This window comes from Lolium rigidum, chromosome 4, assembly GCF_022539505.1.
Source record: "Lolium rigidum isolate FL_2022 chromosome 4, APGP_CSIRO_Lrig_0.1, whole genome shotgun sequence".
Lineage (NCBI taxonomy): Eukaryota > Viridiplantae > Streptophyta > Magnoliopsida > Poales > Poaceae > Lolium > Lolium rigidum.
The window spans coordinates 248,154,950-248,177,757 of NC_061511.1; the positions used below are offsets into that span (position 1 = coordinate 248,154,950).

At 46.1% G+C, this 22,808-nt stretch overlaps 3 protein-coding genes across 4 annotated transcripts; all 3 read left to right on the forward strand.

Annotated features, from left to right (window-relative positions):
• The first annotated feature begins 436 nt into the window (after positions 1-436).
• On the forward strand, positions 437-3,188 carry LOC124650176 (dnaJ protein homolog 1-like). Its single transcript, XM_047189729.1, has 3 exons — positions 437-760; positions 886-1,250; positions 2,524-3,188. Exons 1-3 carry the CDS (start codon positions 584-586, stop codon positions 2,972-2,974), a joined length of 993 nt encoding a protein of 330 aa, XP_047045685.1. The 5' UTR covers positions 437-583; the 3' UTR covers positions 2,975-3,188.
• Positions 3,189-8,395: 5,207 nt separating this feature from the next.
• On the forward strand, positions 8,396-11,454 carry LOC124707462 (splicing factor 3B subunit 4-like). Of its 2 annotated transcripts, none has more exons than XM_047239116.1 (4): positions 8,396-8,505; positions 10,139-10,350; positions 10,571-10,763; positions 10,849-11,454. In XM_047239116.1, the coding sequence occupies exons 1-4, from the start codon at positions 8,472-8,474 to the stop codon at positions 10,977-10,979; spliced, it is 570 nt and encodes a 189-aa protein (XP_047095072.1). In that variant the 5' UTR covers positions 8,396-8,471; the 3' UTR covers positions 10,980-11,454. The 2 variants fall into 2 exon arrangements, with proteins under 2 accessions (XP_047095072.1, XP_047095073.1); XM_047239117.1 differs by having other exon boundaries at positions 8,425-8,505; positions 10,139-10,191.
• Positions 11,455-13,214: 1,760 nt separating this feature from the next.
• On the forward strand, positions 13,215-14,893 carry LOC124648561 (probable beta-1,3-galactosyltransferase 8). The gene is made up of 6 exons (XM_047188299.1): positions 13,215-13,406; positions 13,522-13,589; positions 13,692-14,225; positions 14,324-14,449; positions 14,536-14,645; positions 14,739-14,893. The coding sequence occupies exons 1-6, from the start codon at positions 13,230-13,232 to the stop codon at positions 14,891-14,893; spliced, it is 1,170 nt and encodes a 389-aa protein (XP_047044255.1). The 5' UTR covers positions 13,215-13,229.
• The last annotated feature ends 7,915 nt before the right edge of the window (positions 14,894-22,808 follow it).

The following is a 22,808-nucleotide window of genomic DNA, read 5'->3' on the forward strand; positions in this document are numbered from 1 at the left end:
GATTTCTGAGTTTTTCATTCCTTTATTTCGTATGCACATTTCAACCATATTTCTGCTTTTTTTCTCCTATTCCCGTGTTTTAAGAATCCTGGGAACCAAATATACTCCGGCAGCTCCTACAAAGTCCAGGCTCCATCCATGCCGAAAAACTCAAGATGAAAATGCAGGCTCTGGCACCTGCTGTACGTACGTACGGATCGTCAATGTACGTGGTACGCGTACCACACCTGATGCTGCACGCACGAGCGCCGTAGCTGCTGGATCTGCATTTCGACAAGCTTGGGCAGATGATCCATTTCCCCATCAAGGCTCTCGTCCCAGCTCGTGGCACCTTGGCCTACATGTACCTCCACTCCCGCACCAGCAACCAACCCCGTCGCCATCGCCCTCTTCCTCCCCGCTCCAAATATCCCTACATAGGAGCCACGCATCTCGCTCCATTTCCCCATTATAGCAGAGCACTGAACAGGTCGCAGCCCTCCTCCTGAATTCGCGCGCTCACTCACTCCACCCCTGTGCGTTCCTCGTACGTCGCCGTTCTCGCAGCTCCTCTCTCTTCGATTACCAGGGGCGGCGGCCGGCAATGGGGAACCCACCGGAGCTGTACTACAAGGTGCTCAACATCACAAGGGACACGCCCCCGCAGGAGATCAGGGCCGCCTACAGGTGCCTGGTCCGGCAATGGCACCCCGACAAGCACCCGCCGGAGTCCAAGACCGAGGCCGAGGCAATGTTCAAGGCCATCACCCAGGCATACGAGGTGACCGCCCGATCCGTACATCCGTCGACGCTTGGCCAACCCTGTTTCGATCTTGACGATGCAGAATTCAGGATTTTCCTTGTGCATTACGCATGACGTCGTGGCCGGGTTTCAATTCTTTCCAGGCGCTCCTGGACCAGCAGGAGAACAGGGCGGTGCTCCGGGCGTGCAGCCTCGACGCGGGGAGGAGAAGCTGTTCCAGTGCCGACAAGGGAGCGCGGGCACCCGAGAGCGAGAAAGCCAGCGCCGGGACGAGGACGAGCGCAGCGCCGCCGCCACCGCCCCACACGCCGCCGGCGAGGGAGTCCCAGAAGGTGTACAGCTCCACGGACGTCGGGGGCGGCGGCCGGCGCGCCTTCGCCGAGTTCTCCAGCTACGTCCTGCGCAAGGCGCCGCCGCTGGAGCGCAAGGTGGAGTGCACCCTCGAGGAGCTCTGCGCCGGGTGCAGGAAGGAGGTCAGGTACACCCGCGACGTCGTCACCAAGAACGGGTAAGCCGTCGCGCCACCCATGACGTGGAACCGTGCAGCAAGTAGGCACATTCATCCATACCAATCTCTATCTGCAGTCCTGGTACTCACCTGAGACAACATCATTGCCGTTCTGCTCTCCGATAGCAACAACATATATACGGCCTGATATAGCAAATCGTTTTCTACAAAATATATACTTTATAATACTGTCTTTACATTTTGAAAACATACATCACGTATAGACTAACAGTATCTCACTAAGGCATCTATGACGATTATTTTTCAAGTATATATTTTATAATACTGCACAGCACAGAGCCCACATGCCACATCAAGCTATACATCATGCATGTACATAGGCTCATGGCTGCCTTTACATTTACAAATGATGAAGAACACTCCTGTGTGTGATCACTCTTTTTTGGTGGCCACACTTAAGACATTCTACCATAGAATTGCATTTTTTGCCAATGCCACTGATGTTACATCTTTGCAAAGAAAAAAAGAGTCAGAGTGTATAGATTGCCGTATGAACGTGCGCCTGTTTGATGAAGGAGTGTCTAGATTGCTTGAAACTTCAGGCTAGACAAACAGAGCTGTTGTGTACTGTGACACCAAATGAATTAACTTCAGCCCCAATTATGTGGTGTACGTTTGGAAAAGAAATGTTCAAATACTAGCAAATCTGCTCAACACCCTCATCAAGAGACACACTTACATAATTGGTACAGTCTCTGAGGGTACGGGGGCAGTTTCTGCAGCCAGCCACGGAGTTGCATTTGTCACTAAAATACGCAAGCTAGAGCTACATACGCGCTGTGTGTGTTCAGTCATGCTCCCCTTGCTGTCTCCCTGTGCGGTTGTGTGCAAGATTATCCAAGTTAACAGTCCTAACTAACTAGTAACGAACACACGATAAAGCTCCAAAGAAAGTAATGAGCTAACTATAATATGCTACGTACTGCAAATCTGAAGAAGATTCTTAGGCTGGTAATGAGGGGTAGCATAGCTTTAATGTACTAAGAACATCATGTTTGGTTGAATACCATTATTTTGGAGGTTATCACCTGTCACAAAATGTGGTGGTCCTTTTGGACATTAGGTGGTGTGTAATTCATGTATGCTGCGTCCATGTGAGGGTGCTGGCCTAGCTGGTACCTTGGGACAGTGACTCTGCACTTCCTTTCTGCCTGGACACGCCCAGCCATCTTCAGTGGGTCGGGCCAAAGCTTTACCAATCTCCCATTTTATACCGTACTAATCGGTGATTGCAAAATCTGATCTCTGACAGGCTGATCGCCAAGAAGGAGGTGACGCAGATCATCCGGGTGAAGCCCGGGTGGAAGAAGGGGACGAAGGTGACGTTCGAGGGCATGGGCAACGAGCGGCCGGGCTGCCTCCCCGGCGACGCCGTCTTCACCGTGTCGGCGAGGAAGCACAAGGCGTTCAAGCGGCAGGGCGACGACCTGGTGCTCAAGGCCGAGGTGCCGCTGGTGAGCGCGCTCACCGGGTGGAGCTTCTCGTTCCGGCTGCTGGGCGGCGAGAAGGTGAGCTGGACGTTCCGCGACGAGGTCATCGGCCCCGGGTACGAGAAGGTCGTCAGGGGGGAAGGCATGCCCGTCGCCGGCTGCAAGAGGGGCGCGCGAGGGGACGTGCGGGTCAAGTTCGACGTCGTCTTCCCCAAGAACCTCACCGACGAGCAGCGGAGGGGCCTCGTCGAGATCCTCAGGGGCTGCGCCTGAATTTTGAGAGCAGCTAGCCCTGGAGTGAAATTTTGTTTCAAGTTGCAGCCAAGCATGTTAATACACGGGACAGAAACTGGAGAGCGCGTAGCTCTCGTGAAAGATCCATGTCTTTGTACATAGAGATTTTGAATATGAGGCGCAAACGACACTTTTTTTTTGGAGATACTACTTGTATAAAATACACACATGGAGCATGGATGTTTGTTGCAACTTGCATGACAGCATGAGCAATGATCTTTGGCATATTGCTTCTTTCACATCAACCTCATTAATTTCTTTTGAAGCTTAGCGATGGCCTGCGTGGGCATTCCACGGGCGCACCAAACGCTATCATTTTGGGCATATACATGTGATGATTTTCGCTGCTAGTAAAATTGTAGTACTTGTATCCGTACTACATTTTGGCTCTCCCTCGGTGGTTGACGAGTTATCGTCGCTAGCACATGATATGGTCGAGGATGTGGGTAATACATTAAGGCCAGTGCTTCCATACACCCCCAAGAGCGAAAGGGTATCATAAGCAGAAACACAAGGCAAGCCGAGCCAAATCGTGGTAAAGAATACAAAAATGCGTAGCTGCCAGGTTTCGAGCCTAGGTATCCCAGGAGACACTCATGGAGCAAAGCCAATGAGCTATGTCGAGGTTTATGTTGATAGTAGAATAAAAACCTATATATACGCACCGAGCCGAGCATTTTAACAAATGCCTCACGCGAAAGAAAAATAAATTGCAGGGGCAGGATTCGAACTTGCGACCTCCCAGCAGGCAGCAGGGCAGGGCGTTTGGGTTAACAAGCTGGCGCGATACTGGTTTCTATCGTACTAATACACGAAGGGATTAAATAGATTGAATTTTCTCATAGACAATTAATATTTCTATACTATTCTATTTATTAAAAACCGGCAAATAAAAAGAGTGAACCGGCGGTTTAACCGATGAACAAAACTACGGATGGTACGCGACTGCGATAAAGATTTCAACCTTTGTTGACTCTGAAATTTAGGACCAGATTATTCAAACTAATTTTAAAAATACCAACATGAAATTGAAATATGGATGAACCCAATTTTATGAAAAAAATAATAATTATATCAAGTGATTTTTTAACCCATTCCTCGATCGTAGGGTATGTCGATCCATTCATCCATTCAAGATGGCTAGGAGTATTACGGTGGGATGACATATATCTCAAAAGTTGTATGGGCATACCTATATATCTCGCAAGGAGGGTTGCATGTGGGTCTACACATGTGTCGAAGGTGGTAAGGGTAGACCTAGCGGGTCAAATAGGAGTGGTGCATGTTGATCCACATGTCCCAAAGGTGGTAGGGGTAGGCATATGTGGGTCCACATGTCCCAAGGGTGCTAAGGGTAGACCAAGCGAGCGTGATAGGAGTGTTTTCATGTGGGTCCACATATTGATTGGTGTATACCTAGATGGCTAGGAGTGTTGCAGTGGAACGACATATATCCCAAAAGTTGTATGGGCAGACCTATATATCTTGTAAGGAGAGTTGCATGTGGGTCTACACATGTCTCAAACATGGCACACTAAAGATCATGCTTGAAGCTTGACGTCCATTTGGTGATAATGGACTTGTGAAGATGTGCCTCAATGGAGCTTTCCCATAGTGATGTATGGGGGAACAATCATGAGTCTTCACGAAGCAACAATGATAAAGTGAGGCATTCCGGCTTGAATGAAGCTTGAAGCATTGTCAGCAAGATCAAGTGGGATGTGCAAGGCAAAAGTATGGACTTGCTAGGTTTTCCTTTTACCGGTCTCAAGGTGGTTGTTGGGAGACTGAGTTATAGGATAGATAGCCGCACTAACAAGAGGGGCTTTCGGTTGGGTAACTTGGTCGCATCGTCTTAGGGAGGTCAATCCTTTGTATACTTTCCATCCTTATATTCTTGTTGCTTCTTGGTATTTCTCCGTGTGAGGTTCTTGAGCTTGTTGCTAGATTTCCAACATGCCCAAGTTCATCATAAACAGAATCTGTATGCATCTTCGATTGCGTTTTTGAGTTTGGACGTCCTTACTGTTTCTTGACGTTGGGAGGATCCCTCTCTAAAATCATCCAAAAATATTATGTGATGAGTCTCAATATTTTGTTGGGGTTCTATTCGTCGTATCTTTCGAACAAAATTGGTTTCATGTCATTCGGAATTCGGGAACTACGTGAGAAGAGTTTTTCTCCAAGAAAAAATGGTCATTTGAGGGAAGTCGAGCAACCCGGCATAGTGCCCGGCAGGACCGACCCAGACACCAGGCAGGTCGGCACCCATCCCGGCCTATCGGATGCTGCTGCCAGGTATGCTAGCCTCTGGCCCGGCCCACCGGGTGCTGCTGCTGGGTGGCCCGGCTTGACCCTGCTGAGATGGCTGCCGGGTTGCCCGATTCTTCCCTCAAACGGCTAGTTTTTCCTTGAACTATTTATATCCCTTCTTCCTCTTGAGGAAGTAAGGTCAACCATTCTATTTTCTCTCTCTCCTACTCCATTGTTAAACCTCAAAAGCTTGCTACCTCTCCATCCCTCCCATGATTCTTGCATACTCTTGAGGGATTTAAAAGAGAAGATCTAGATCTACAACTCCACCAATCAATTCCTCCTCTTTGTTAGGGGAACTCTCGGGATCTAGATTTTGGAGTCACTTGTTGATTTTCTTCTTTGTTCTTCCTCTCTAATTCCTCCCTAGCACTTGTTGCTTGGGTGGGATTTGAGTGTGAGAGATTTGAACACCTTTGGTGTTCTTGCTTTTGCATTCTTGCATAAGTGTTGAGCTCTCTATTACGATAAGTTCAAGTGAGAGAACGTGAGCTTGTTACTCTTGGAGGGGTTACCTCCTAGTTGGCTTGGAGGTTGGTGCTCCGGTGACCTATTCGTGGAAGATTTTGAAGAGGCCTAGGTTTCTCCTTCGTGGAGCTTGCCATCTTTGGAGTGGAGAAAAAGCTAGCCATAAGGGAAAGGCATGTGTACTTCGTGATATTAGCTTGGAGAAGAAGGTGAGCCTTCGTGGCGTTCGGGAGACCTTCGTGGTAGCCCGCATCTCTCCAACGTGACGTACCTCACCTTGTGTGGGCGAACACGGGATTACATCTTCGTCTCTGCGTGTCTCGGTTATCTCTATACTCGAGTTTACTTTCCTTGTGATAGCCATCTTGCTTTAAGTAGTTATATCTTGCTATCACTTGTTCTCCATATATCTTATGCATATCTTGCTTATCTAAGTTGTTGTTGTTGCACTTAATTGAGCCTAGCATATTTAGGTGTTATGCTTGTAAAATAAATGTTAGTTTAATTCTGCATTCTTACAACCTAAATCCATAATAGTGTTTTTAATACGCATATTCACCCCCTTCTAGGTGACATCTCGTCCTTTCACGAGGCTACGACGCTCGTGACAACATCACGCAAAAAAGGTCGATAGGGCTTGTGTAGAGCGTGCGACCCTTGAATCGAGCGGTTCTGGCGACGACTAGGAGGTGTGCGGTGCGAGATGTTTTAACCGCTGTATTCGTTGAAAATCGATGCCCAGAGGATCAAGCTACCCTCCGACCATCGCAAATATTATGGATCGGAAGATCCAAAGACCTGGTTGAAGGATCATCTGACGGTAGTTGGGTGTAGTGGAGGCACAAAGACCACTACCATGTAGTCCTTGCAGCTACACCTTAGGGGTTCCGCACGTGCTTGGCTTGAAAGCCTTCTTGCGGGCTAAAACACATCTTCATTCACAACTTTTAGGCGAGGTACAAACGCCCATCATCCATCGAGGAGCCAAATGCATAACAAGCCTGTACGAACATACATCCAACGATGGACCAACCTAAAGAACTTCGCAGAGGATATCTTGGAGGAGAGCAATCGACGCCTTCAACAACGGGGTGCGTGGGAAATAACTCAGGGAAGAACTAGGTCGCAAAAAACCTAAATCCATTGCTCAGTTGATGGACCTCTCAAACCAATTGGATGATGGCTAAGATGTTGTGCACAACCGAGGACGCTCAGACGATGACATGGGCGGAAGAAGGTTCGACCGCAATGGCGACCATATGAGGAAACACTAGATTCACAACCCCGAGTTGGTCGCGGCGGGTTTTGCCAAAAGACGAGATGATGATAACCGAGCTAGTATTAATCGAAGAGTACGAGGAACCATAAATCTTAATGCTTTGATCAGGTCTCACGACCTTAATTGCTGCGTTGACCATGGTTTGTGGTAACAGATGACAATATCAATAGAGTTAGATGAAATCCACGAGGAGGAGTCTCAACTAACAATGGGCTACTCTTAATACAAAGAACTATAATTAGTTATTCACTTTTATTTCATTTTACACCGTCATTATCACTATGAATTAAATCTTTCCGCACGTAAAATTTTCATCTACTGGAACTGCAAGCAACCTTTGTACTATTATTTTCTTTTGGACAGAGATTTGATGCACATGGCCACAAGTGATCTCGTTTTTAAAATAAATTAAAATCATATTTTTAAGTTTAAAAAAAATCTGAAAAAATATATTCATATAGCCAATAATGTATCCCACAAACGTGTAAAATATCAATTTCAAATACTTTATATTTTAAGCTACACAAAAAAGACAAAAGTGCAGATCTGAGTAGTTATTTTCAAATCTACAAAAATATGTCAGATTTTGTTATTTTTGTCTAGCTCAAAGTAAAAATAATTTTGGGTTGAGATTTTTCATGATTGTGAGATGTATCGCTAAAAATGTACATAATTATTTTTCATAGTTTTTGATAACTAATAAATATTTTAATTTTTTTTATATGGCGAGAGCACTGGAGCTCGGGAGCCAGATGTACTTTTCGTTTTCTTTTATGTTATTTACTTTAAAGTATTGTTCAAGCTCCCCACTAGTACAAACTAGCTACTTAGAAGCTCCCAATCAAGCCGGTTTATCGTGAAAATGAAATAAAACGACTCTGCTAAAAAACGTGAGACGACCATGTACAAAATGCATGCGCCTGCTTAGCGTTTCATGGCCGGCTACAAGTGAGTGGTAGTTTCTTATTTTTTTGTGCTACAGTTGGGCGCTTAGTTTATCGCGTGTTCTAAAATGCTTTATCGAAATGAATTCGACTTCCCAACACTCAAGATCTCTGTTCCCCATGAAAACCCTACCACGCCTATCGCCATCCGCATATGCTTTATCGAACGGCTCATATATTTGCCACCATTAAATCCAAAGAAGCCTCGGGAACAGGCGCCCACCCATCATCCCCATTCCCCACTGACGCCCGGGCCCATCCTCGACTACACCCAAAGCCGTCTCGCCGTCGGCAGCCGAAACCGAGCCGTCTCCCAACCACCCGCTAGATATAGCGCCCAGACCTCACCAACCTCTTTCCATCTGCGCTCGTGCCTCCGTCAGCCGTCGTGCCAGTCGCTCGCTTCCCCCGGTTGGACTCCTCCGCCTCCGCGTTGCGGCGTCGACCCCTCCGCCCCCCAGATCCGGTCCCCATGGCGAGGAACCCGGGCTGCGCCGTCTACATAGGTCAGATCCCCGCCCGCTCCCCACCGCTTCCACCTCCGAATCGCGCGGCACGGCTGGTCCGTTCGTGCGGATTGGATTTCCCCCCATTTTTCCTGGGGTTAGGGTCCGGATCGAGGGGGAATTCGTGGTGATTTGCTCTGTTTACTTCCTAAAATTGTCTCCACTCTATTTCCCCTTCGATTGATTGGTGGTCTCTGTTGCTACCCCGGCCCGGGGATTGGGGGATTTTCGTGCCTGCTGTACTGTTGTTGCCCCGCATCAAGGTTCAACCTAATCGAGCGCCTTAGATGTTTTGAAACAGGATTTATCCTCCTTTTCGAATTGGTTGGCGTAGATTTACTAATTACCCTAGTTTAACTAGTAGGTTAATTGCTCAAGCTTGTACAGTCAGGTGATTGACTCGGGTGCTTAAGGATTTTATCCTCCTTTTCCGAATTGGTTGGCGCAGATTCACTAATTGCCCTAGTTTATCTAGTAGGTTAGCTGCTCAAGCTTGTACAGTCAGGTGATTGACTCATGTGCTGTTGCATCTCCTAGCTCCTCAATTTGTAATAGGAATTGTTCGTTGCACTAGGTTTTACTTCATTACTTGTATGCTAGCTGACTAGCTCACCTCAATCATGCTAATTTCCTTGTGGTCATAACACTTGTTGGCGTTCCGTGATATGTGCTTTGCTTGCAATCGGGAAATTGTAGGTGTGCAAGTAGTGAAAAATCAACATAAGCATATGTATACAAAGCCAAAAACGATAAAAAAATTGAACGTGCTTTGTTTCATCGAGAGTAATTCGCTTCGCATTCACTAACTATGTTAAATAAACATGCTCTCGGGTAGACGTGGTGAGCAACTAAACAATTGTTATACAAACATGCTCTCGGGTCTGGGTATTCAGGGATTTTATCTACGTTCAAGTGCACGGAACAGCATATTGATGATATTAAGCTTAGCTAAGCAAATTAATAGGGCTTCACAGCTCGGCTGCTGAAGGGCTTATGGGGTTATCATGACGCTTTTGATCCTCGCATGGTTTTGAACTTACGATTCCATGAAAGACGTTAGACGACAACTTGCAAGCAAGTTAGGTTTCACTGTTATATTATTTGTTGCCTAGTAATGTTCTCAGCTTGTCATTTGCTTAATTTGATGCTCTACCTTAAATATGTGAAATTTGACAGTACCTGTAATCAGCTGGAGTAAAAACCAGAGAGTATTTTTGTTGTGCGTTAGAAACTTAGAATGCGTTTAATCCCCAGGACAGTTCTCACGGCCTCACACAAACCCTAGCGAATATGAGACTGTTAGAGCCATTGTTTTGGGGTGAATGCCAGTGCCAACCACCACCATTTTGTAATTTTACGTTTAATAATATGCGGAGCCACTAGTGAACTGGTTGTAGAATACCGATGTTGCAACTGGTTTTGAAAACCACAACCCTAGCCTTTATGGACTTGCTTATCATTACCGATACGCTTCAAATCCATGCTCTTTCCATGGTTGACTGTTGCAGTGTGCTAATTATGGTATTCTTTAATGTCTGTTCTTGTCTCACTTTGCCTCTTGCTTTTGGATGCCTAAATATAACAATAATCACCTGTACTGTATTAATTCTTCAACTGTATCTTTCTTAAATAGGTAACTTGGATGAAAAGGTCTCGGAGAGGGTTTTGTATGATATTCTTATTCAGGTAGGTCGTGTAGTAGACTTGCACATACCTCGTGACAAGGAAACTAGTCGACCCAAAGGTTTTGCTTTTGCTGAGTATGAAACAGAGGAGATTGCCCAGTATGCTGTTAGGCTGTTTTCTGGCCTTGTTCGGCTTCACAATAGAACACTTAAATTTGCGGTGCGTTTCTTTTTGCTCCCTAGTTATCTAATTTGTTTTAGTTTAGATTTAAGTATTTCTTCTTATAGTGGTGTCAGTTACATTTTGTGTGAGTAGTTCATTCTGGGGCCAACCCAATGTAGTTGACTACCTGAGGATCTTGTCGACATTTAGATCTGTATTATTTTTTATGAAGCAGCAGCGAAAGACTGAACCCTGAAATTATGCCCTTCTTTGACAGATCTCTGGGCAGGACAAGCCCTCTTCAAATGGCAATGTTCCTGTAACACCTAAAATGAACCCTATACCACTACCAAATCCACATCAACCAATGAGATCTAGTGATACTCCTGTGTCACAGAATAGAGTGGTGAACGGTAGGATTGCAGGCTATGGTGTTTCTCCTAATCAGTCTTATGATTTCCACTCTCAAGGTGAGGAAGTATTTATTTGTCCCTTTGAAATATGAGATATTTAATGTGAATCTGTATGAAATCTTACAGTTATTTTTTTCTCCAGCATCAAGTGGGGTAGCAGGTAGAGGATTAAGTGATGGTACATATGAGTATAGTAGACGTGTATTTGGTTCTGTTCTCAGTGATGTTAGCCGTCGAGCTGACAGACAACCAGTTCCATACCCGTCCTACTAGCACACTGAGCTCCAGTGAATGTAACAACGGCCAGTGAAGCCATTGTTGTCTCAGCCCTTCCATTATGTCATCTGGCTACTTGCCATTACATGCATGTAAATATGGCTTATGTTAGTGCATGTGAGTGGTTTTCTGGTAGCTCCTTTGTTTTCTACATTGTAGCCATGTCTGTCCCTGATGGTTAGGTTCCATGTGTTGTTGTCCGATAGGATCTTGCCTCCACTAATGCCGCTGTAGTACTTACCCTAGTTACAGGGATTGGGTGGCAATATCCTTAGTTCAAAATGTTCAAGCTATTATGTTATTTGTGTTTCTCATGTCCTTTGGATCTGTATTGTGTTGGGACATAAATATGGGTAGAGAAACCCAGGAAATCTGCCCTGTATCGTTAAACCTATTTATAATGATGTATGGTTGATATGACTTGTTTGCTTGAGCAGTATTTGTATAGAAGCCACATTATTGCTTTTGATTACTTGCTGCTCAGGTGCAACTGCTGTGATTTCTTGGTATGGCTTACAGTTCTTGTTAGGTGTACCAAGGAAAGTTGTTGCTGCTGTTTCTTTTTCTTAACTGGTAATATTTGTATTCTCCATTGGTGGTTGCATCTGCTGAGTTACATATCTGTTGGTGACCCTTTTTTATTTGGAATTCCAAGATGGACCAGTTGCTGCCTGTTATGGCATCATGCTCACAAGGACGACTTGTTGCTTGTGTCTGCTTGAAAAAACAGAAACATCCACACTCATCATTCAGAATGACAAGAATTGTACATAGGAATTTGATAGTCTTGAATCACCCTTACTGAAGATGTTAACTGGTTCCTGTTGTCTTTGACTTGGGTGGATTGCTTATGGAGGAATCCTATGGTTCATGTAGAATTTATCAGCGTGTGAATGTGTCTGAAGTCCCTGATTTTGAAAGGCAGATGATTTAAACCATTGTGGAATCTTCAAGCAGTAGGTCTAGTCTGGGGCCATGTCATTGCTGTAGGGAGAATTTTGCCATTATTTAGATTAGTAGGTCTAGAGCTGATTAGTGGTTACTGGTTACAAATGATGCCTACCTGTTGCCTTGAAGTCAGGAGATTGAGGTACGGGAAATTGCAGTATGCATCAACCTAATAGTTGTGTTTGATATGATTGATACTACATCCCTCTGTTACCCTGATAAATTGCAGTATGAAGCGTCTTGCCTTCCAGGTACCTGCAGAAAGTAGAGAAGAGACACCATTATAATGGACCTCGCTGGTGATTGTTTCAACCCACCAGGTGGTGACGAATTTGTTGTTTGTAATGTGTTGAACTGGTTTTCCTCTTTGACCTCTTTTTCTTTACCCTTCATATACACTGAATTTGTGGAGCTTCAAGCTTGTGTCATTCTTGATGTGTCTGCAAAACGTACAATTGACGTCGCTACGGTGGCATTGCTGCTTGCTGGTGCTCCGTTCAGCTCTGGTGAGGTGGTGATGCACCTGCTCTTGGAAGTGAGGTGGAACTCCCTTGAGGCTCTGTTTGGGGCGGTGTAACTGGATTCCACTGTTCAGTGGATTCCGAACTGGTGCTTGTAAGCCTCTTACATTTTCTAGGGGAAGAGTTATGTGCAAGAATTCATTTCTGTATTCCTTATGTTTTGGCTGGAACCCCTTGGGCCATGGAAAGATCATCTATAATCATCGATCATAAGGCAAGCGAGAACTGTTCTCGGCATATATAGGCTGTTTGCGGCGTCATCAAGCACACATGATTTTCTCGTCATATCAAAACAGAACAGTGCACCGTTAACCAACTACTAGAAGAGTCAGCGGGCACAACAACGCTGTACGCTGTAGTGATCTTTCCTTCGGGGTATGAACCATAGCCATGGCCAGTTATTGTGAGCTCGATCACACTGCCAGCATGCGCTCCTCACACAAAGGGCCTTGCCAACTGAACCGTTTCGCCTGCAGTGCTGGATCTGGGATAGATAGCCGGCGTTTTCGGCGTCGATTCTGAGAGCGCCCAGCATCTCCCTCCCCCCTGCTTCTTCACTCCTGGAGCGGCAGCAATTGCCTCCAATCAGAGCGGGCTGCCGATCGATGATGGTTCGTGTCGTGCAGCCAATGCAGCATGCAGAACCAGTGCAGTCATACATTATTAGTACACTTCCTTGAGGTGAAGCAGAAATGCACTGCTCATGCTTGTGTTTGTCTGAATTTTTCAGGCGCTGACACAGCCGCAGTCGGAGAAGAAGGCCGCGCGGGCGAGGCCGATGTCGGGGAAGGCTGTGCTCGTGCTCTGCGCCGCCAGCTTCTTCGTGGGGCTGCTGCTCAGCGGACGCATGACGATCCTGACGTCGCCGCCGTCGGCCACCCGCGGCGCCTCGTCTTCCTCCGGCCACGGCTCCAGGATCGCTTTGTTCTCCGACGACGACTGCGAGCACAGACGTGTAAGTGCTACTACTGGCTGGATTGCAGCAATACCCCTCGCGTGCATTGTTAATCCTGCCTGACTGCCTGTAATGTAACTAGCTTGTTGATCATTCGTTTCTCCCTGTCTTCCAGAAGCTAGAAGAAGGGAGCAACCCGAACGATGTCATGAAAGAGGTGTCGAGAACGCACCAAGCTATCCGGTAAGTAATTCTTTTGTACCGATACGATACTCAAGAACCATTAGTACTATTGATCATGGATTACCTCTTGGTTCACTCTTGTATATATGCATGTGTGTGTAGGTCGCTGGACAAGTCGGTGTCGTCGCTGGAGATGGAGCTGGCGGTGGAGCGCGCCAAGAGGAACGGCGGGCTGGGCGCGTCGGTGCCGGCCAAGGGCCTCCCCAAGGCGTTCGTCGTCGTCGGCATCAACACGGCCTTCAGCAGCAAGAAGCGGCGCGACTCGCTCCGCGACACCTGGGTGCCCCGAGGCGAGAAGCTCCGGCGGCTGGAGAAGGAGAAGGGGATCGTGGTGCGGTTCGTGATCGGGCACAGCGCGACGCCCGGCGGCGCGCTGGACCGGGCCATCGACGTGGAGGAGGCGGAGACGCGGGACTTCATGCGGCTGGACCACGTGGAGGGGTACCACGAGCTGTCGTCCAAGACCAGGATCTACTTCGCCGCCGCCGTCGCCACCTGGGACGCCGCCTTCTACGTCAAGGTCGACGACGACGTCCATGTCAACCTGGGCATGCTCACCAATAGGCTCGCCAGGTACAGGACCACGCCGAGGGTCTACGTCGGGTGCATGAAGTCCGGCCCCGTGCTGTCGCAAAAGTAAGTGAGCACGAGAAATTATTCGCGATCTGCGTTTTGCCGATGCCATTTTTGCTGATCGACCTTTCGATGGCCCTGCGTGTGCTTGGCAATGGCAGGGGCGTGAAGTACCACGAGCCGGAGTCTTGGAAGTTCGGGGACGAGGGGAACAAGTACTTCCGCCACGCCACGGGCCAGATCTACGCCATCTCCAGGGACCTCGCATCCTACATCTCCATTAACCAGTAAGCAACTAAGCATACGGCATCTGAATTTCCATCTGCAAGTTAACGTAGACTGATAATTTGTATGAGGAAACTATGATCCGCAGGCCGATACTGCACCGGTTCGCGAACGAGGACGTGTCGCTGGGCGCGTGGCTCATCGGGCTCGAGGTGGAGCACGTCGACGACCGGAGCCTCTGCTGCGCCACGCCACCAGGTGCGGCAGCGCGCCACAGTAGCTCCGATCACTCTCGTGCTGTGGCGATCTAAAGAAACTGATCTGCTTCTGCTCCATCTTTCTGTTGTGCAGACTGCGAGTGGAAGAAGCAGGCCGGGAACGTGTGCGCCGCGTCCTTCGACTGGTCCTGCAGCGGCATCTGCAAGTCCGTCGACAGGATGAGGGCCATCCACAGCGCCTGCGGCGAGGGCGACGGAGCCGTCTGGAACTTCGCCGCCGCCGCCTGACAAAAATACGGCAGCCACGTACGTGTAGACCAGCCATGCATAGATGCTTTTTTGTGGCGCTTTGGAAGTTGCGACCCCTAAGGTTTTGTACGCTCCCACCAACAATGCCTAATAGTTTGTGTTGTCCTTGAATCCTTGTTAGGATCCCAAGTATCAGAGCTTGCCAACTTAGTTCTAATCCATAAGCGAACTACGGTGAACAAATCGACAGTTGATTTTCAGTGGCGCTTTACTTGTGACTGCATCCTTAGGAATTCGTTAAGGACCTCAATTATCAATATCGATTGTCTTAATCCAAGTTATAAAATTGAATGAATCGAGATGCACATTTCTAAACGTGCAACCCGTGTAGAGAAAAAGTGAATCTGCAGAGAAAAATGAAAGAATCTTCCGAATATAAATCAATTTTACAAGCAAAAGAGTCAAATGAAAACAACAAAAATAATATTAAAATTGCAAATTTTAGAAATGTAAAACTGTTGATAGATTAAATAGGTAACTGCAAAGCATATTAAATTATTTACTGGTTTCACACAATATTTCTGTCAGAGTGTGTAAAAACTATTTCACAACGAGTAAGCTGAAGCAAAACCCTTTTTTAGGGGGTGGGGGTGCCTCTATGGATCAGAAAATGAATTCAACATAACAAAGTTGAGAAAACCACAAACCTACCCTTAAATAGTGAGATCAAAGATCTCACATTCCTCATGCAATGCGTTGACATGCCCTAAATATATTGGTGTTTTAGTATGGCAATATTTGTTATATGGATAGTTTGTTGGCTCATGTTTTTGGCCTATAGAATCGATATATGTATGCATGCGCTAGGGTTTATATATGATGGTGCGAGAAAAAGGTAGATGGATGTACCAGTCAGGGGTAGGGTTACAGATCCCACGTCTAGATAGGATGGAGATCAGTTATAAGATATGAGCGCGTCTACATATCAGTTATTAGATCTCAGTCGCGTGACTTAAGCCCCTAATTTTGTAAAAGAAAGAAGGTAGATAAATCTCACTTGCTATCCATAAGCAAGTCAAAAAACTCTCAGAATCTATGTGTAACTAAAAAACACTCAGTTACAACGCATGCGTAGCTAGAAAAATTTCAGTTAGAACCGATGTGCAACTAGCCACGTGCATTTGAAAAGTTTCTTAGTTGCAACAAAATTGAAAGTGATTTTTTTTCAATTGCAACCCATATGCAACCAGCAACATTTTTAGTTACAATCTGAAAATATCTTAGTTGTAACCCATATGTAAATGGCAACATTTCAATTACAACCGACGTACAACTAAAACTAATTTCAGTTGCAGGCTGCGTGTAACTAGTAAAATTTGAGTTGCAACCCATGCTTAACTAAAAAACTTAGTTACAACAAAATTGTAACTGAAAAATCACAATTACAACCCACATGCAACTAGCAAAATTTTGGTTGCAACCCACTTGTAACTGAAAAAATCTTAGTTGTAACATATGTAAACCCAAAAAATCTCAATTGCAATACAACACATATTAAGTGACACTTGTCCATGAAGCTGAAAAATGAACAAACAAAAAAGGCACGTATTGAATGATAGCATCAGCCTTGCCAAAGCTGCGGCCAGCAGCGCACGTGCAACCGCGCACGGAGTGAAAAAAGAAGGAAGCCGCTCTGTGCCTACAACGATACAGAAGAGAGAAAAGCTACCGAAAAGTTGCTCGAATGTTGGCACACTAAATCTTGTGGGTAATGCGGTGACTGAGATTTATTAAATCTCAAGCGCCTTAGAAATAGCAAAACCGATAAGATATACCCCAGGTATCCTGAGTTTAACCTAGCTGACATTTTTTTTATCAAGTGGCCTTCGTCCCATTCCATTTCTGAAAATGAAATGACGTTGACACAATGTTTTAGAACTATATTTTACGACACTTAGATAAATCCAACACTCTATGGATCATATTGGCACTACTTGGACATTCTTATTCATTTTCGGGGACTTAATTACTGCTGCTGAATGGAAGTGCGTCGAGGAAAGGTTGCAGAAATGCCTTAGTAGCTGGAAATGAAAACTACTATCTCTGGGTGAAAGATTGGTACTCATTAACTCAATATTAACGAATATGATATTGTATATGATCTCATTCGTCCAGTTACCCAAAGAAGTCTTGCATCGGTTGAATTATTTCCGATCAAGATTCTTTTGACAAGAAGATAGGAAAAGAAGAAATACCAGCTTACAAAATGGAGTGTTGTCTGTCGCCCAAAGATCAAGGAGGGCTAGGGGTTGATGACATTAAGGTCAAGAACAGATCTCTGCTTGGTAAATAGTTGGCTAAGTTGCTAACTGAAGATGGGCTTTTGTAGACAATACTGAGGTCAAAGTATGTTGGTTCAAGTGCGATCTCTCATGTTTTGTGAAAACCTGGGGATTCACACTTCTGGGTCGGCTTATGGTAACGAAAAAAAAAACTTCTTTCCATTTGATTATTTCTCTGTTAAGGATGGAGCTAAGATGGAGCTAAGATTAGGTTCTGGGAGGACAAATAGCTAGGTAATGTCACTCTCCAAGAACAATATCTATCGTTATAGAGTATTGTGCGTCACAACGGGATACCGTCTTACAACTTGGAACACATTGCTACAACATTTAGTGTTAGTACAATTGTCACACGAGGCAAGCGAGTTTCAATGGTAAATTCACCGTGGGTTCGATGTATAGAGCGTTGATTCAACCTTTAGAGCCGGTAGTTAATATTAAAAAATCTGGAAGATGAAGATACCGATGAAGAAGAAGGTCTTCACTTGGTATCTTCGTCGTGGAGTGGTTCTTACTAAAGATAACCTTGCAAACCGGAACTAGCAAGGAAGTAGAAAAAAACGTGTCTTTTATCATCATGATGAGACAATAAAACACTTATTCTTCCAATACCACCTTGCAAGATCTATATGTCCAATCAGCCAAATAGGTTCTACCTTATACCTTCCATGTAGTGTTGCCAATATTTTTGGTAATTGACTTAATCGGGTGGATCATAGGTTTAAAATACTTATTCGGGTGGGAGAGCACGCTATTATTTGGTCGCTATGGCTATGTATAAATGATAAAGTGTTTGATGACAATTTTTTTCTCTTATACAGGTTATCTACCTGTGCAGTACTTTGCTTCATACATGGTCGTCTCTTCAGCGTATGGAGAATTGTGACCTCTTTATGGAGGTGTCTACACGATTGGAGGATACGGCGAGGGATTTTATTTTCCAACATGGGTGGCAGCATAATCTCCGGATTTATCCTTCACTTCTTAGGAGTTGATGCAGCATCGTCATGTTTTATGTATCGTACGTTTAATTTGTTGGATTTATACTGTGCATGGTGTGCGGCTGTGTACATCTTTATGCAGATGTGAGAGTAATAAAACACTATTTATCGAAAACTGTCCATCTTGGCCACATGGCATCAGGTTATTAAACGTGAGAGAACACTCTTACCTCTCGATCAGAGCATCTTGCCACACATGTCATTTATTTCAACCACATCTACCGAACAATTAGGAGGGTTGGCGAGCAAACCACTAGAGCCTGTGGCGCCGACGCATCCGGTGATCTGGACCGGCCATCAATAGCGTCCTGCACTTCTTCAATTGCTTGTTAGCGCCGGGGCTTCTACCATTTTCCTCTCCAATTGCTTCACTCATTCTTCCATGAATCGCGAAAATACCTAGTGGATCCTAGGTACTCACTTACATTAGCGACAGTATTGGAAAAGTGACTCAAACTACAGTTCCCATCACAAATAAACTCAACACTTTTTTCGGCCTCCCAAAACATTTGACGGCACTTTTTATTTATTGTTAGCGACATTATTATGGGGTGCCTTCAACCAAGGGACCTGCAAGTGCTGCTACCAACCAACAACCTTTAGTGATGCCAACACATTCAAAGCGAACAAGGCGGACGGTGCGATAGCTCCAGCCATGCGAAGAACGTCCAGACGATTGTAAACACCATAGAGAGTAACTCTAAGGATCAATGGAATTTGGTTGTCTCCAATATCTCATGGTGAACAGATTCAAGTAAGATAGGTGAATGGTGTAATTTCAAGCACATCAGGATCAGGTGGTTCACATAATGTCATGGTATATATACTACCTCAACAAGTGGCTATAGTTTGGCATGGCATTTCCATGTATAGAACGCTTTGAGTGTGAGTTTAGGAGTGAATTGGTCACTTTATTAGGATGTAGTGGTACATTCACATGTATTTGTTGTGTTCAAGTAGTGTTTTGCTCGTTGTCATGCCTATCGTATGCCTTGTGAAAAAGAAAAGGAGATGAATCGTGTGGACCAGCAACAGCCCATTCAAGCACCATGCAAACTTAACGACATAAATATGTTAGAGAACTCCACTGAAAAAAAAGATACTCCGTATATGTCAGAGGACAGAGGATATGTGATGTGTCCCAGGTGGGCCCAGCAAGGCGAACACTGGGTCAGTCGGTGCCGTGGAGGACCGAAGACCAAAGGCTCGGATCTGAGGTGGGGGGCTGAGCGAACTGTGTCAAGGAGGAACTAGATACTTTTTTGATATAGTAGAAGCGGGACTTGGCGTGACAATTCCGAAATTCGTTTCTGACAGGAATCGAACTCCGGTCGTTGGGGTGCGCCACTGCGACCCCAACCACTAGGCTAAGCCCACGTCGTCATTCTTCAGGATTGTCATGTAACCCATAGTCTGACACAGATTGGATCCATTATCCTGTTAGGCCGCCACTTGAAGACCCCTTGGACACCTTGTAACTCTAATTCCCACCGTATTTGCGTTGTTTCCCCCCTTGATCCCGCGGGATCGGACGACAGCGTCGTTTCTGCGTCGTTTCCCCTCTTGAGGGCGTCGTCTTGAAGTTGGTGTTCCCCTTTACACACTCTGGCGGTCTGAACACATAGGGCATCTAGGTTGGCATGAGGTCAACCAGTGATGCGGGTGTTCTGGGTGGAGGCTTGAGAGGCAATGACGATGGTGATGACCAAGGTTTGGTTGCGGCAAGATGTTAGTCGGCTCCGTTCCGACGTGTACGAATGTCTTCATGGTGGTCTCCTCTTGTTGTGAAGTCGGAGCTGCCCTTGGGCGGTGTACGATGCCACCCGAGGGGCGGTCCGGTGAAGGTCCTATTTGGCGCTTGTCTTGCGCATCACCTCTTCGAGGCTCGTCTTCAGAATCGAAGCTACCGGTTTATCCTCGATGAGCCATCTATTTGGCATAGACCGGCTTGAGCTTCTTGTAGCCAGGATGGCTAGGTGTGCCCTTGTGGCGGAGCGTGTGTGGTTGTGGGTGTGCTTCGCACTATTGTTGTTGTTGTTGTTTTTTGCCCGGTTTTCTTCTAAAAACCAACTACCTTCTGCTTAATGAAGAATGGATGAGGCAAAGCTTTTGCCTTCGTTCAAAAAAAAAATTCCCACCGTATTTTTAGGGGAAAGGGGGGGGGGGGGGTTGCCGAGCGACTAAGCACACATTCGCTCAGAACATATCCACCTACCATCATCTTCTACCTCCATCCACCATATGTGAGATCCAGCCATATCGTCCGAGCATACTACAAATAATCAAACCACACCACACATAGGAATCAAGGTTTCTACCATACATTGTGCGTTCGGTGCTTGAACCTGTATAAATCTTTGTCTACAATGTGTTACCATTCCGATCTCTCAGCGTGACCCATCCAGGCAAAAAATACTGTTGTAAAATATGTAGACAATTGGCGCGCTAGGCAGGGATTGCGCGTTTCAGATCTCGGATCGGAATGGTTGGCATTGTCACCAACGACGATGATAATCATCCATGTGAAGGCCACATAACCTTTGCCCTTGACACATCATGCGGCATGATCGTTGCAACAGACCTCCTCGATCCCCTGCTAATTCAGCTTGAGAGGGACGGACAACCGAGCTTCCCGCCGCCAACATGCATGGAACCAGATCTTGTCATCAACCTCGACCAGGTCCCATCTAACTATGAGTGGTGCCTAGTCACCACCTTGGACAACACCTTCAGCCTTCGCCATCACGACTCCGACGATGAGGGAAGCACCGACAGCTCTCTACCACGTCGGGAGGTGATCTTCGTCCGCAATGGCCCTCCCGACGGATCCATGCCGTCCAAAGGAAACTATGCCATTAAGGGGAATCCTCCTTCACTGGATGATGATGCCATCGCCCGGGAAAGCGCCAATCTTGCTAATGACGTAAACAAAATGGACTTCGCCAAACTCACCGAGAAGTCAAAATCATCACTGCACATATCTTATCTGGGTTGAGGCAGTTCAACTCTCTCAGTTTGTGTTGGAGCAGGATTAGGCTGAGCTCGACGAGATGAGGCGGGGAATCATGGAGCGAGTGCAATTTGTCACCCCGACTCCATGGTCAAAAGTCAAAGGTGTTCCCCACAACATGTGAAAACCTCGCGGCCGCCCAAGCGCTTCTCAGCGGTGTGACTCCAGATCCTTCCGAACCCGGATACGACGCCTGGGTCAAGTTCTAGGTGTACCTGGACCACATAGGATTTCAGGATGCGAAGAACGCGGCTTCCTTCGACGCACCGAGTCGCTTGGTGGCCAGCAAGATCTCAACCGGGCCGGTGTAGTCGGCCAGCAAGGGCGCACCACTAGTCAGCCACATCAACTCTTAGCCCCGGGCGGTCCTAGTCGCTCCATCTCTGGATCGACATCCACCTTAGGCCCAGCCTAGGGTCGAGCACGACACCTGGACCATCCTCGACGCGTGGCGCCAGGAGAGGGCTATAATTTTTCATATTTAAAAGAAATTTTCAATGGTATAACTTTTCATATTTAAAAGAATTTTTCAATGAGTATATCTCATATATTGTTGACTAAATTGATGTGCAAAGTTTTTTCTCAAAGTGCGTATTTCCCAAATAAACCGCTATGGAGGAGTAAGCAAAAGCTTCTTACCAAGGAGCCACATAAAAAAACTTTATCTTTCCATAGGTATGTAGGCAAATATCTAGTATGACCATTCATGTAATCTTGTACTTTTAACTTCTGTAACTCAATATATAGTGAATTCTAGAAAACCAAAACTGGGTGGAGGCATATCTCAAAAGTGGGAACTTTGTAGTGGCATATACCAAAATGGCAGCATCCCTGAGTAAACATCCAATCTCAACATTAGTAGCTGAAGTTGGATATATTTGCCCTGTTATCCGCATAAAACACAGGTGCAGTCTCCACGACACGAGATCATTTCATTTTCAGTAAACTTGTGCATTTTTTCCGACGTAATCGGATATCGTGAGCTGAGCGCGGCCGGTACTCCCCGAGCCAATCCACTTCGATCGGATTGTATCACCACTTCACCACCAGTCACCAGAGGGTCCAAGATGACGTTCTTGGCAGGGTCCATAGGCTAAATAGATTGAATCAGCTGAGCCGGAGTGTCGATCCTATCGATAGGTTAATGAATTCAACTAGATGAGCCGGAGTGCTGATCCTAGCGTCGTCCCTTATCTGATCCACATTGTTTGTTAGTACTACTGCCGTCGATGGTGCGTTGCTTGTCGTGTGTACTTTAGTGCAAGGGGTGGCTGTAGCTTTCTGTTCTATACATAGGCGTGTGAAAAGTACATATGAGAGTTGCAGGCTCGACACGTTTTCAGGTGAGCCACGTCGTCTCCCTCCTGGAGTTACATCCCTCTCAATGGCCTCTGAAATCTGAATCGCCATCAGCCATTACAAAAATTTCAGTGTCACCATGAGTGTCAACTGTGGCCTGTCAACCTCGTGTACGGAGGAAGACGAAGGCTAGACGAGCTAGCAGCAATTCTTCAGTTGGAATATGTATCTTTCTGGCCAACATAAAACGGTTCTGTAGGAGAAAGTAGAACAATTCAGGCGTTCCAACCAGAGAGCCCTGA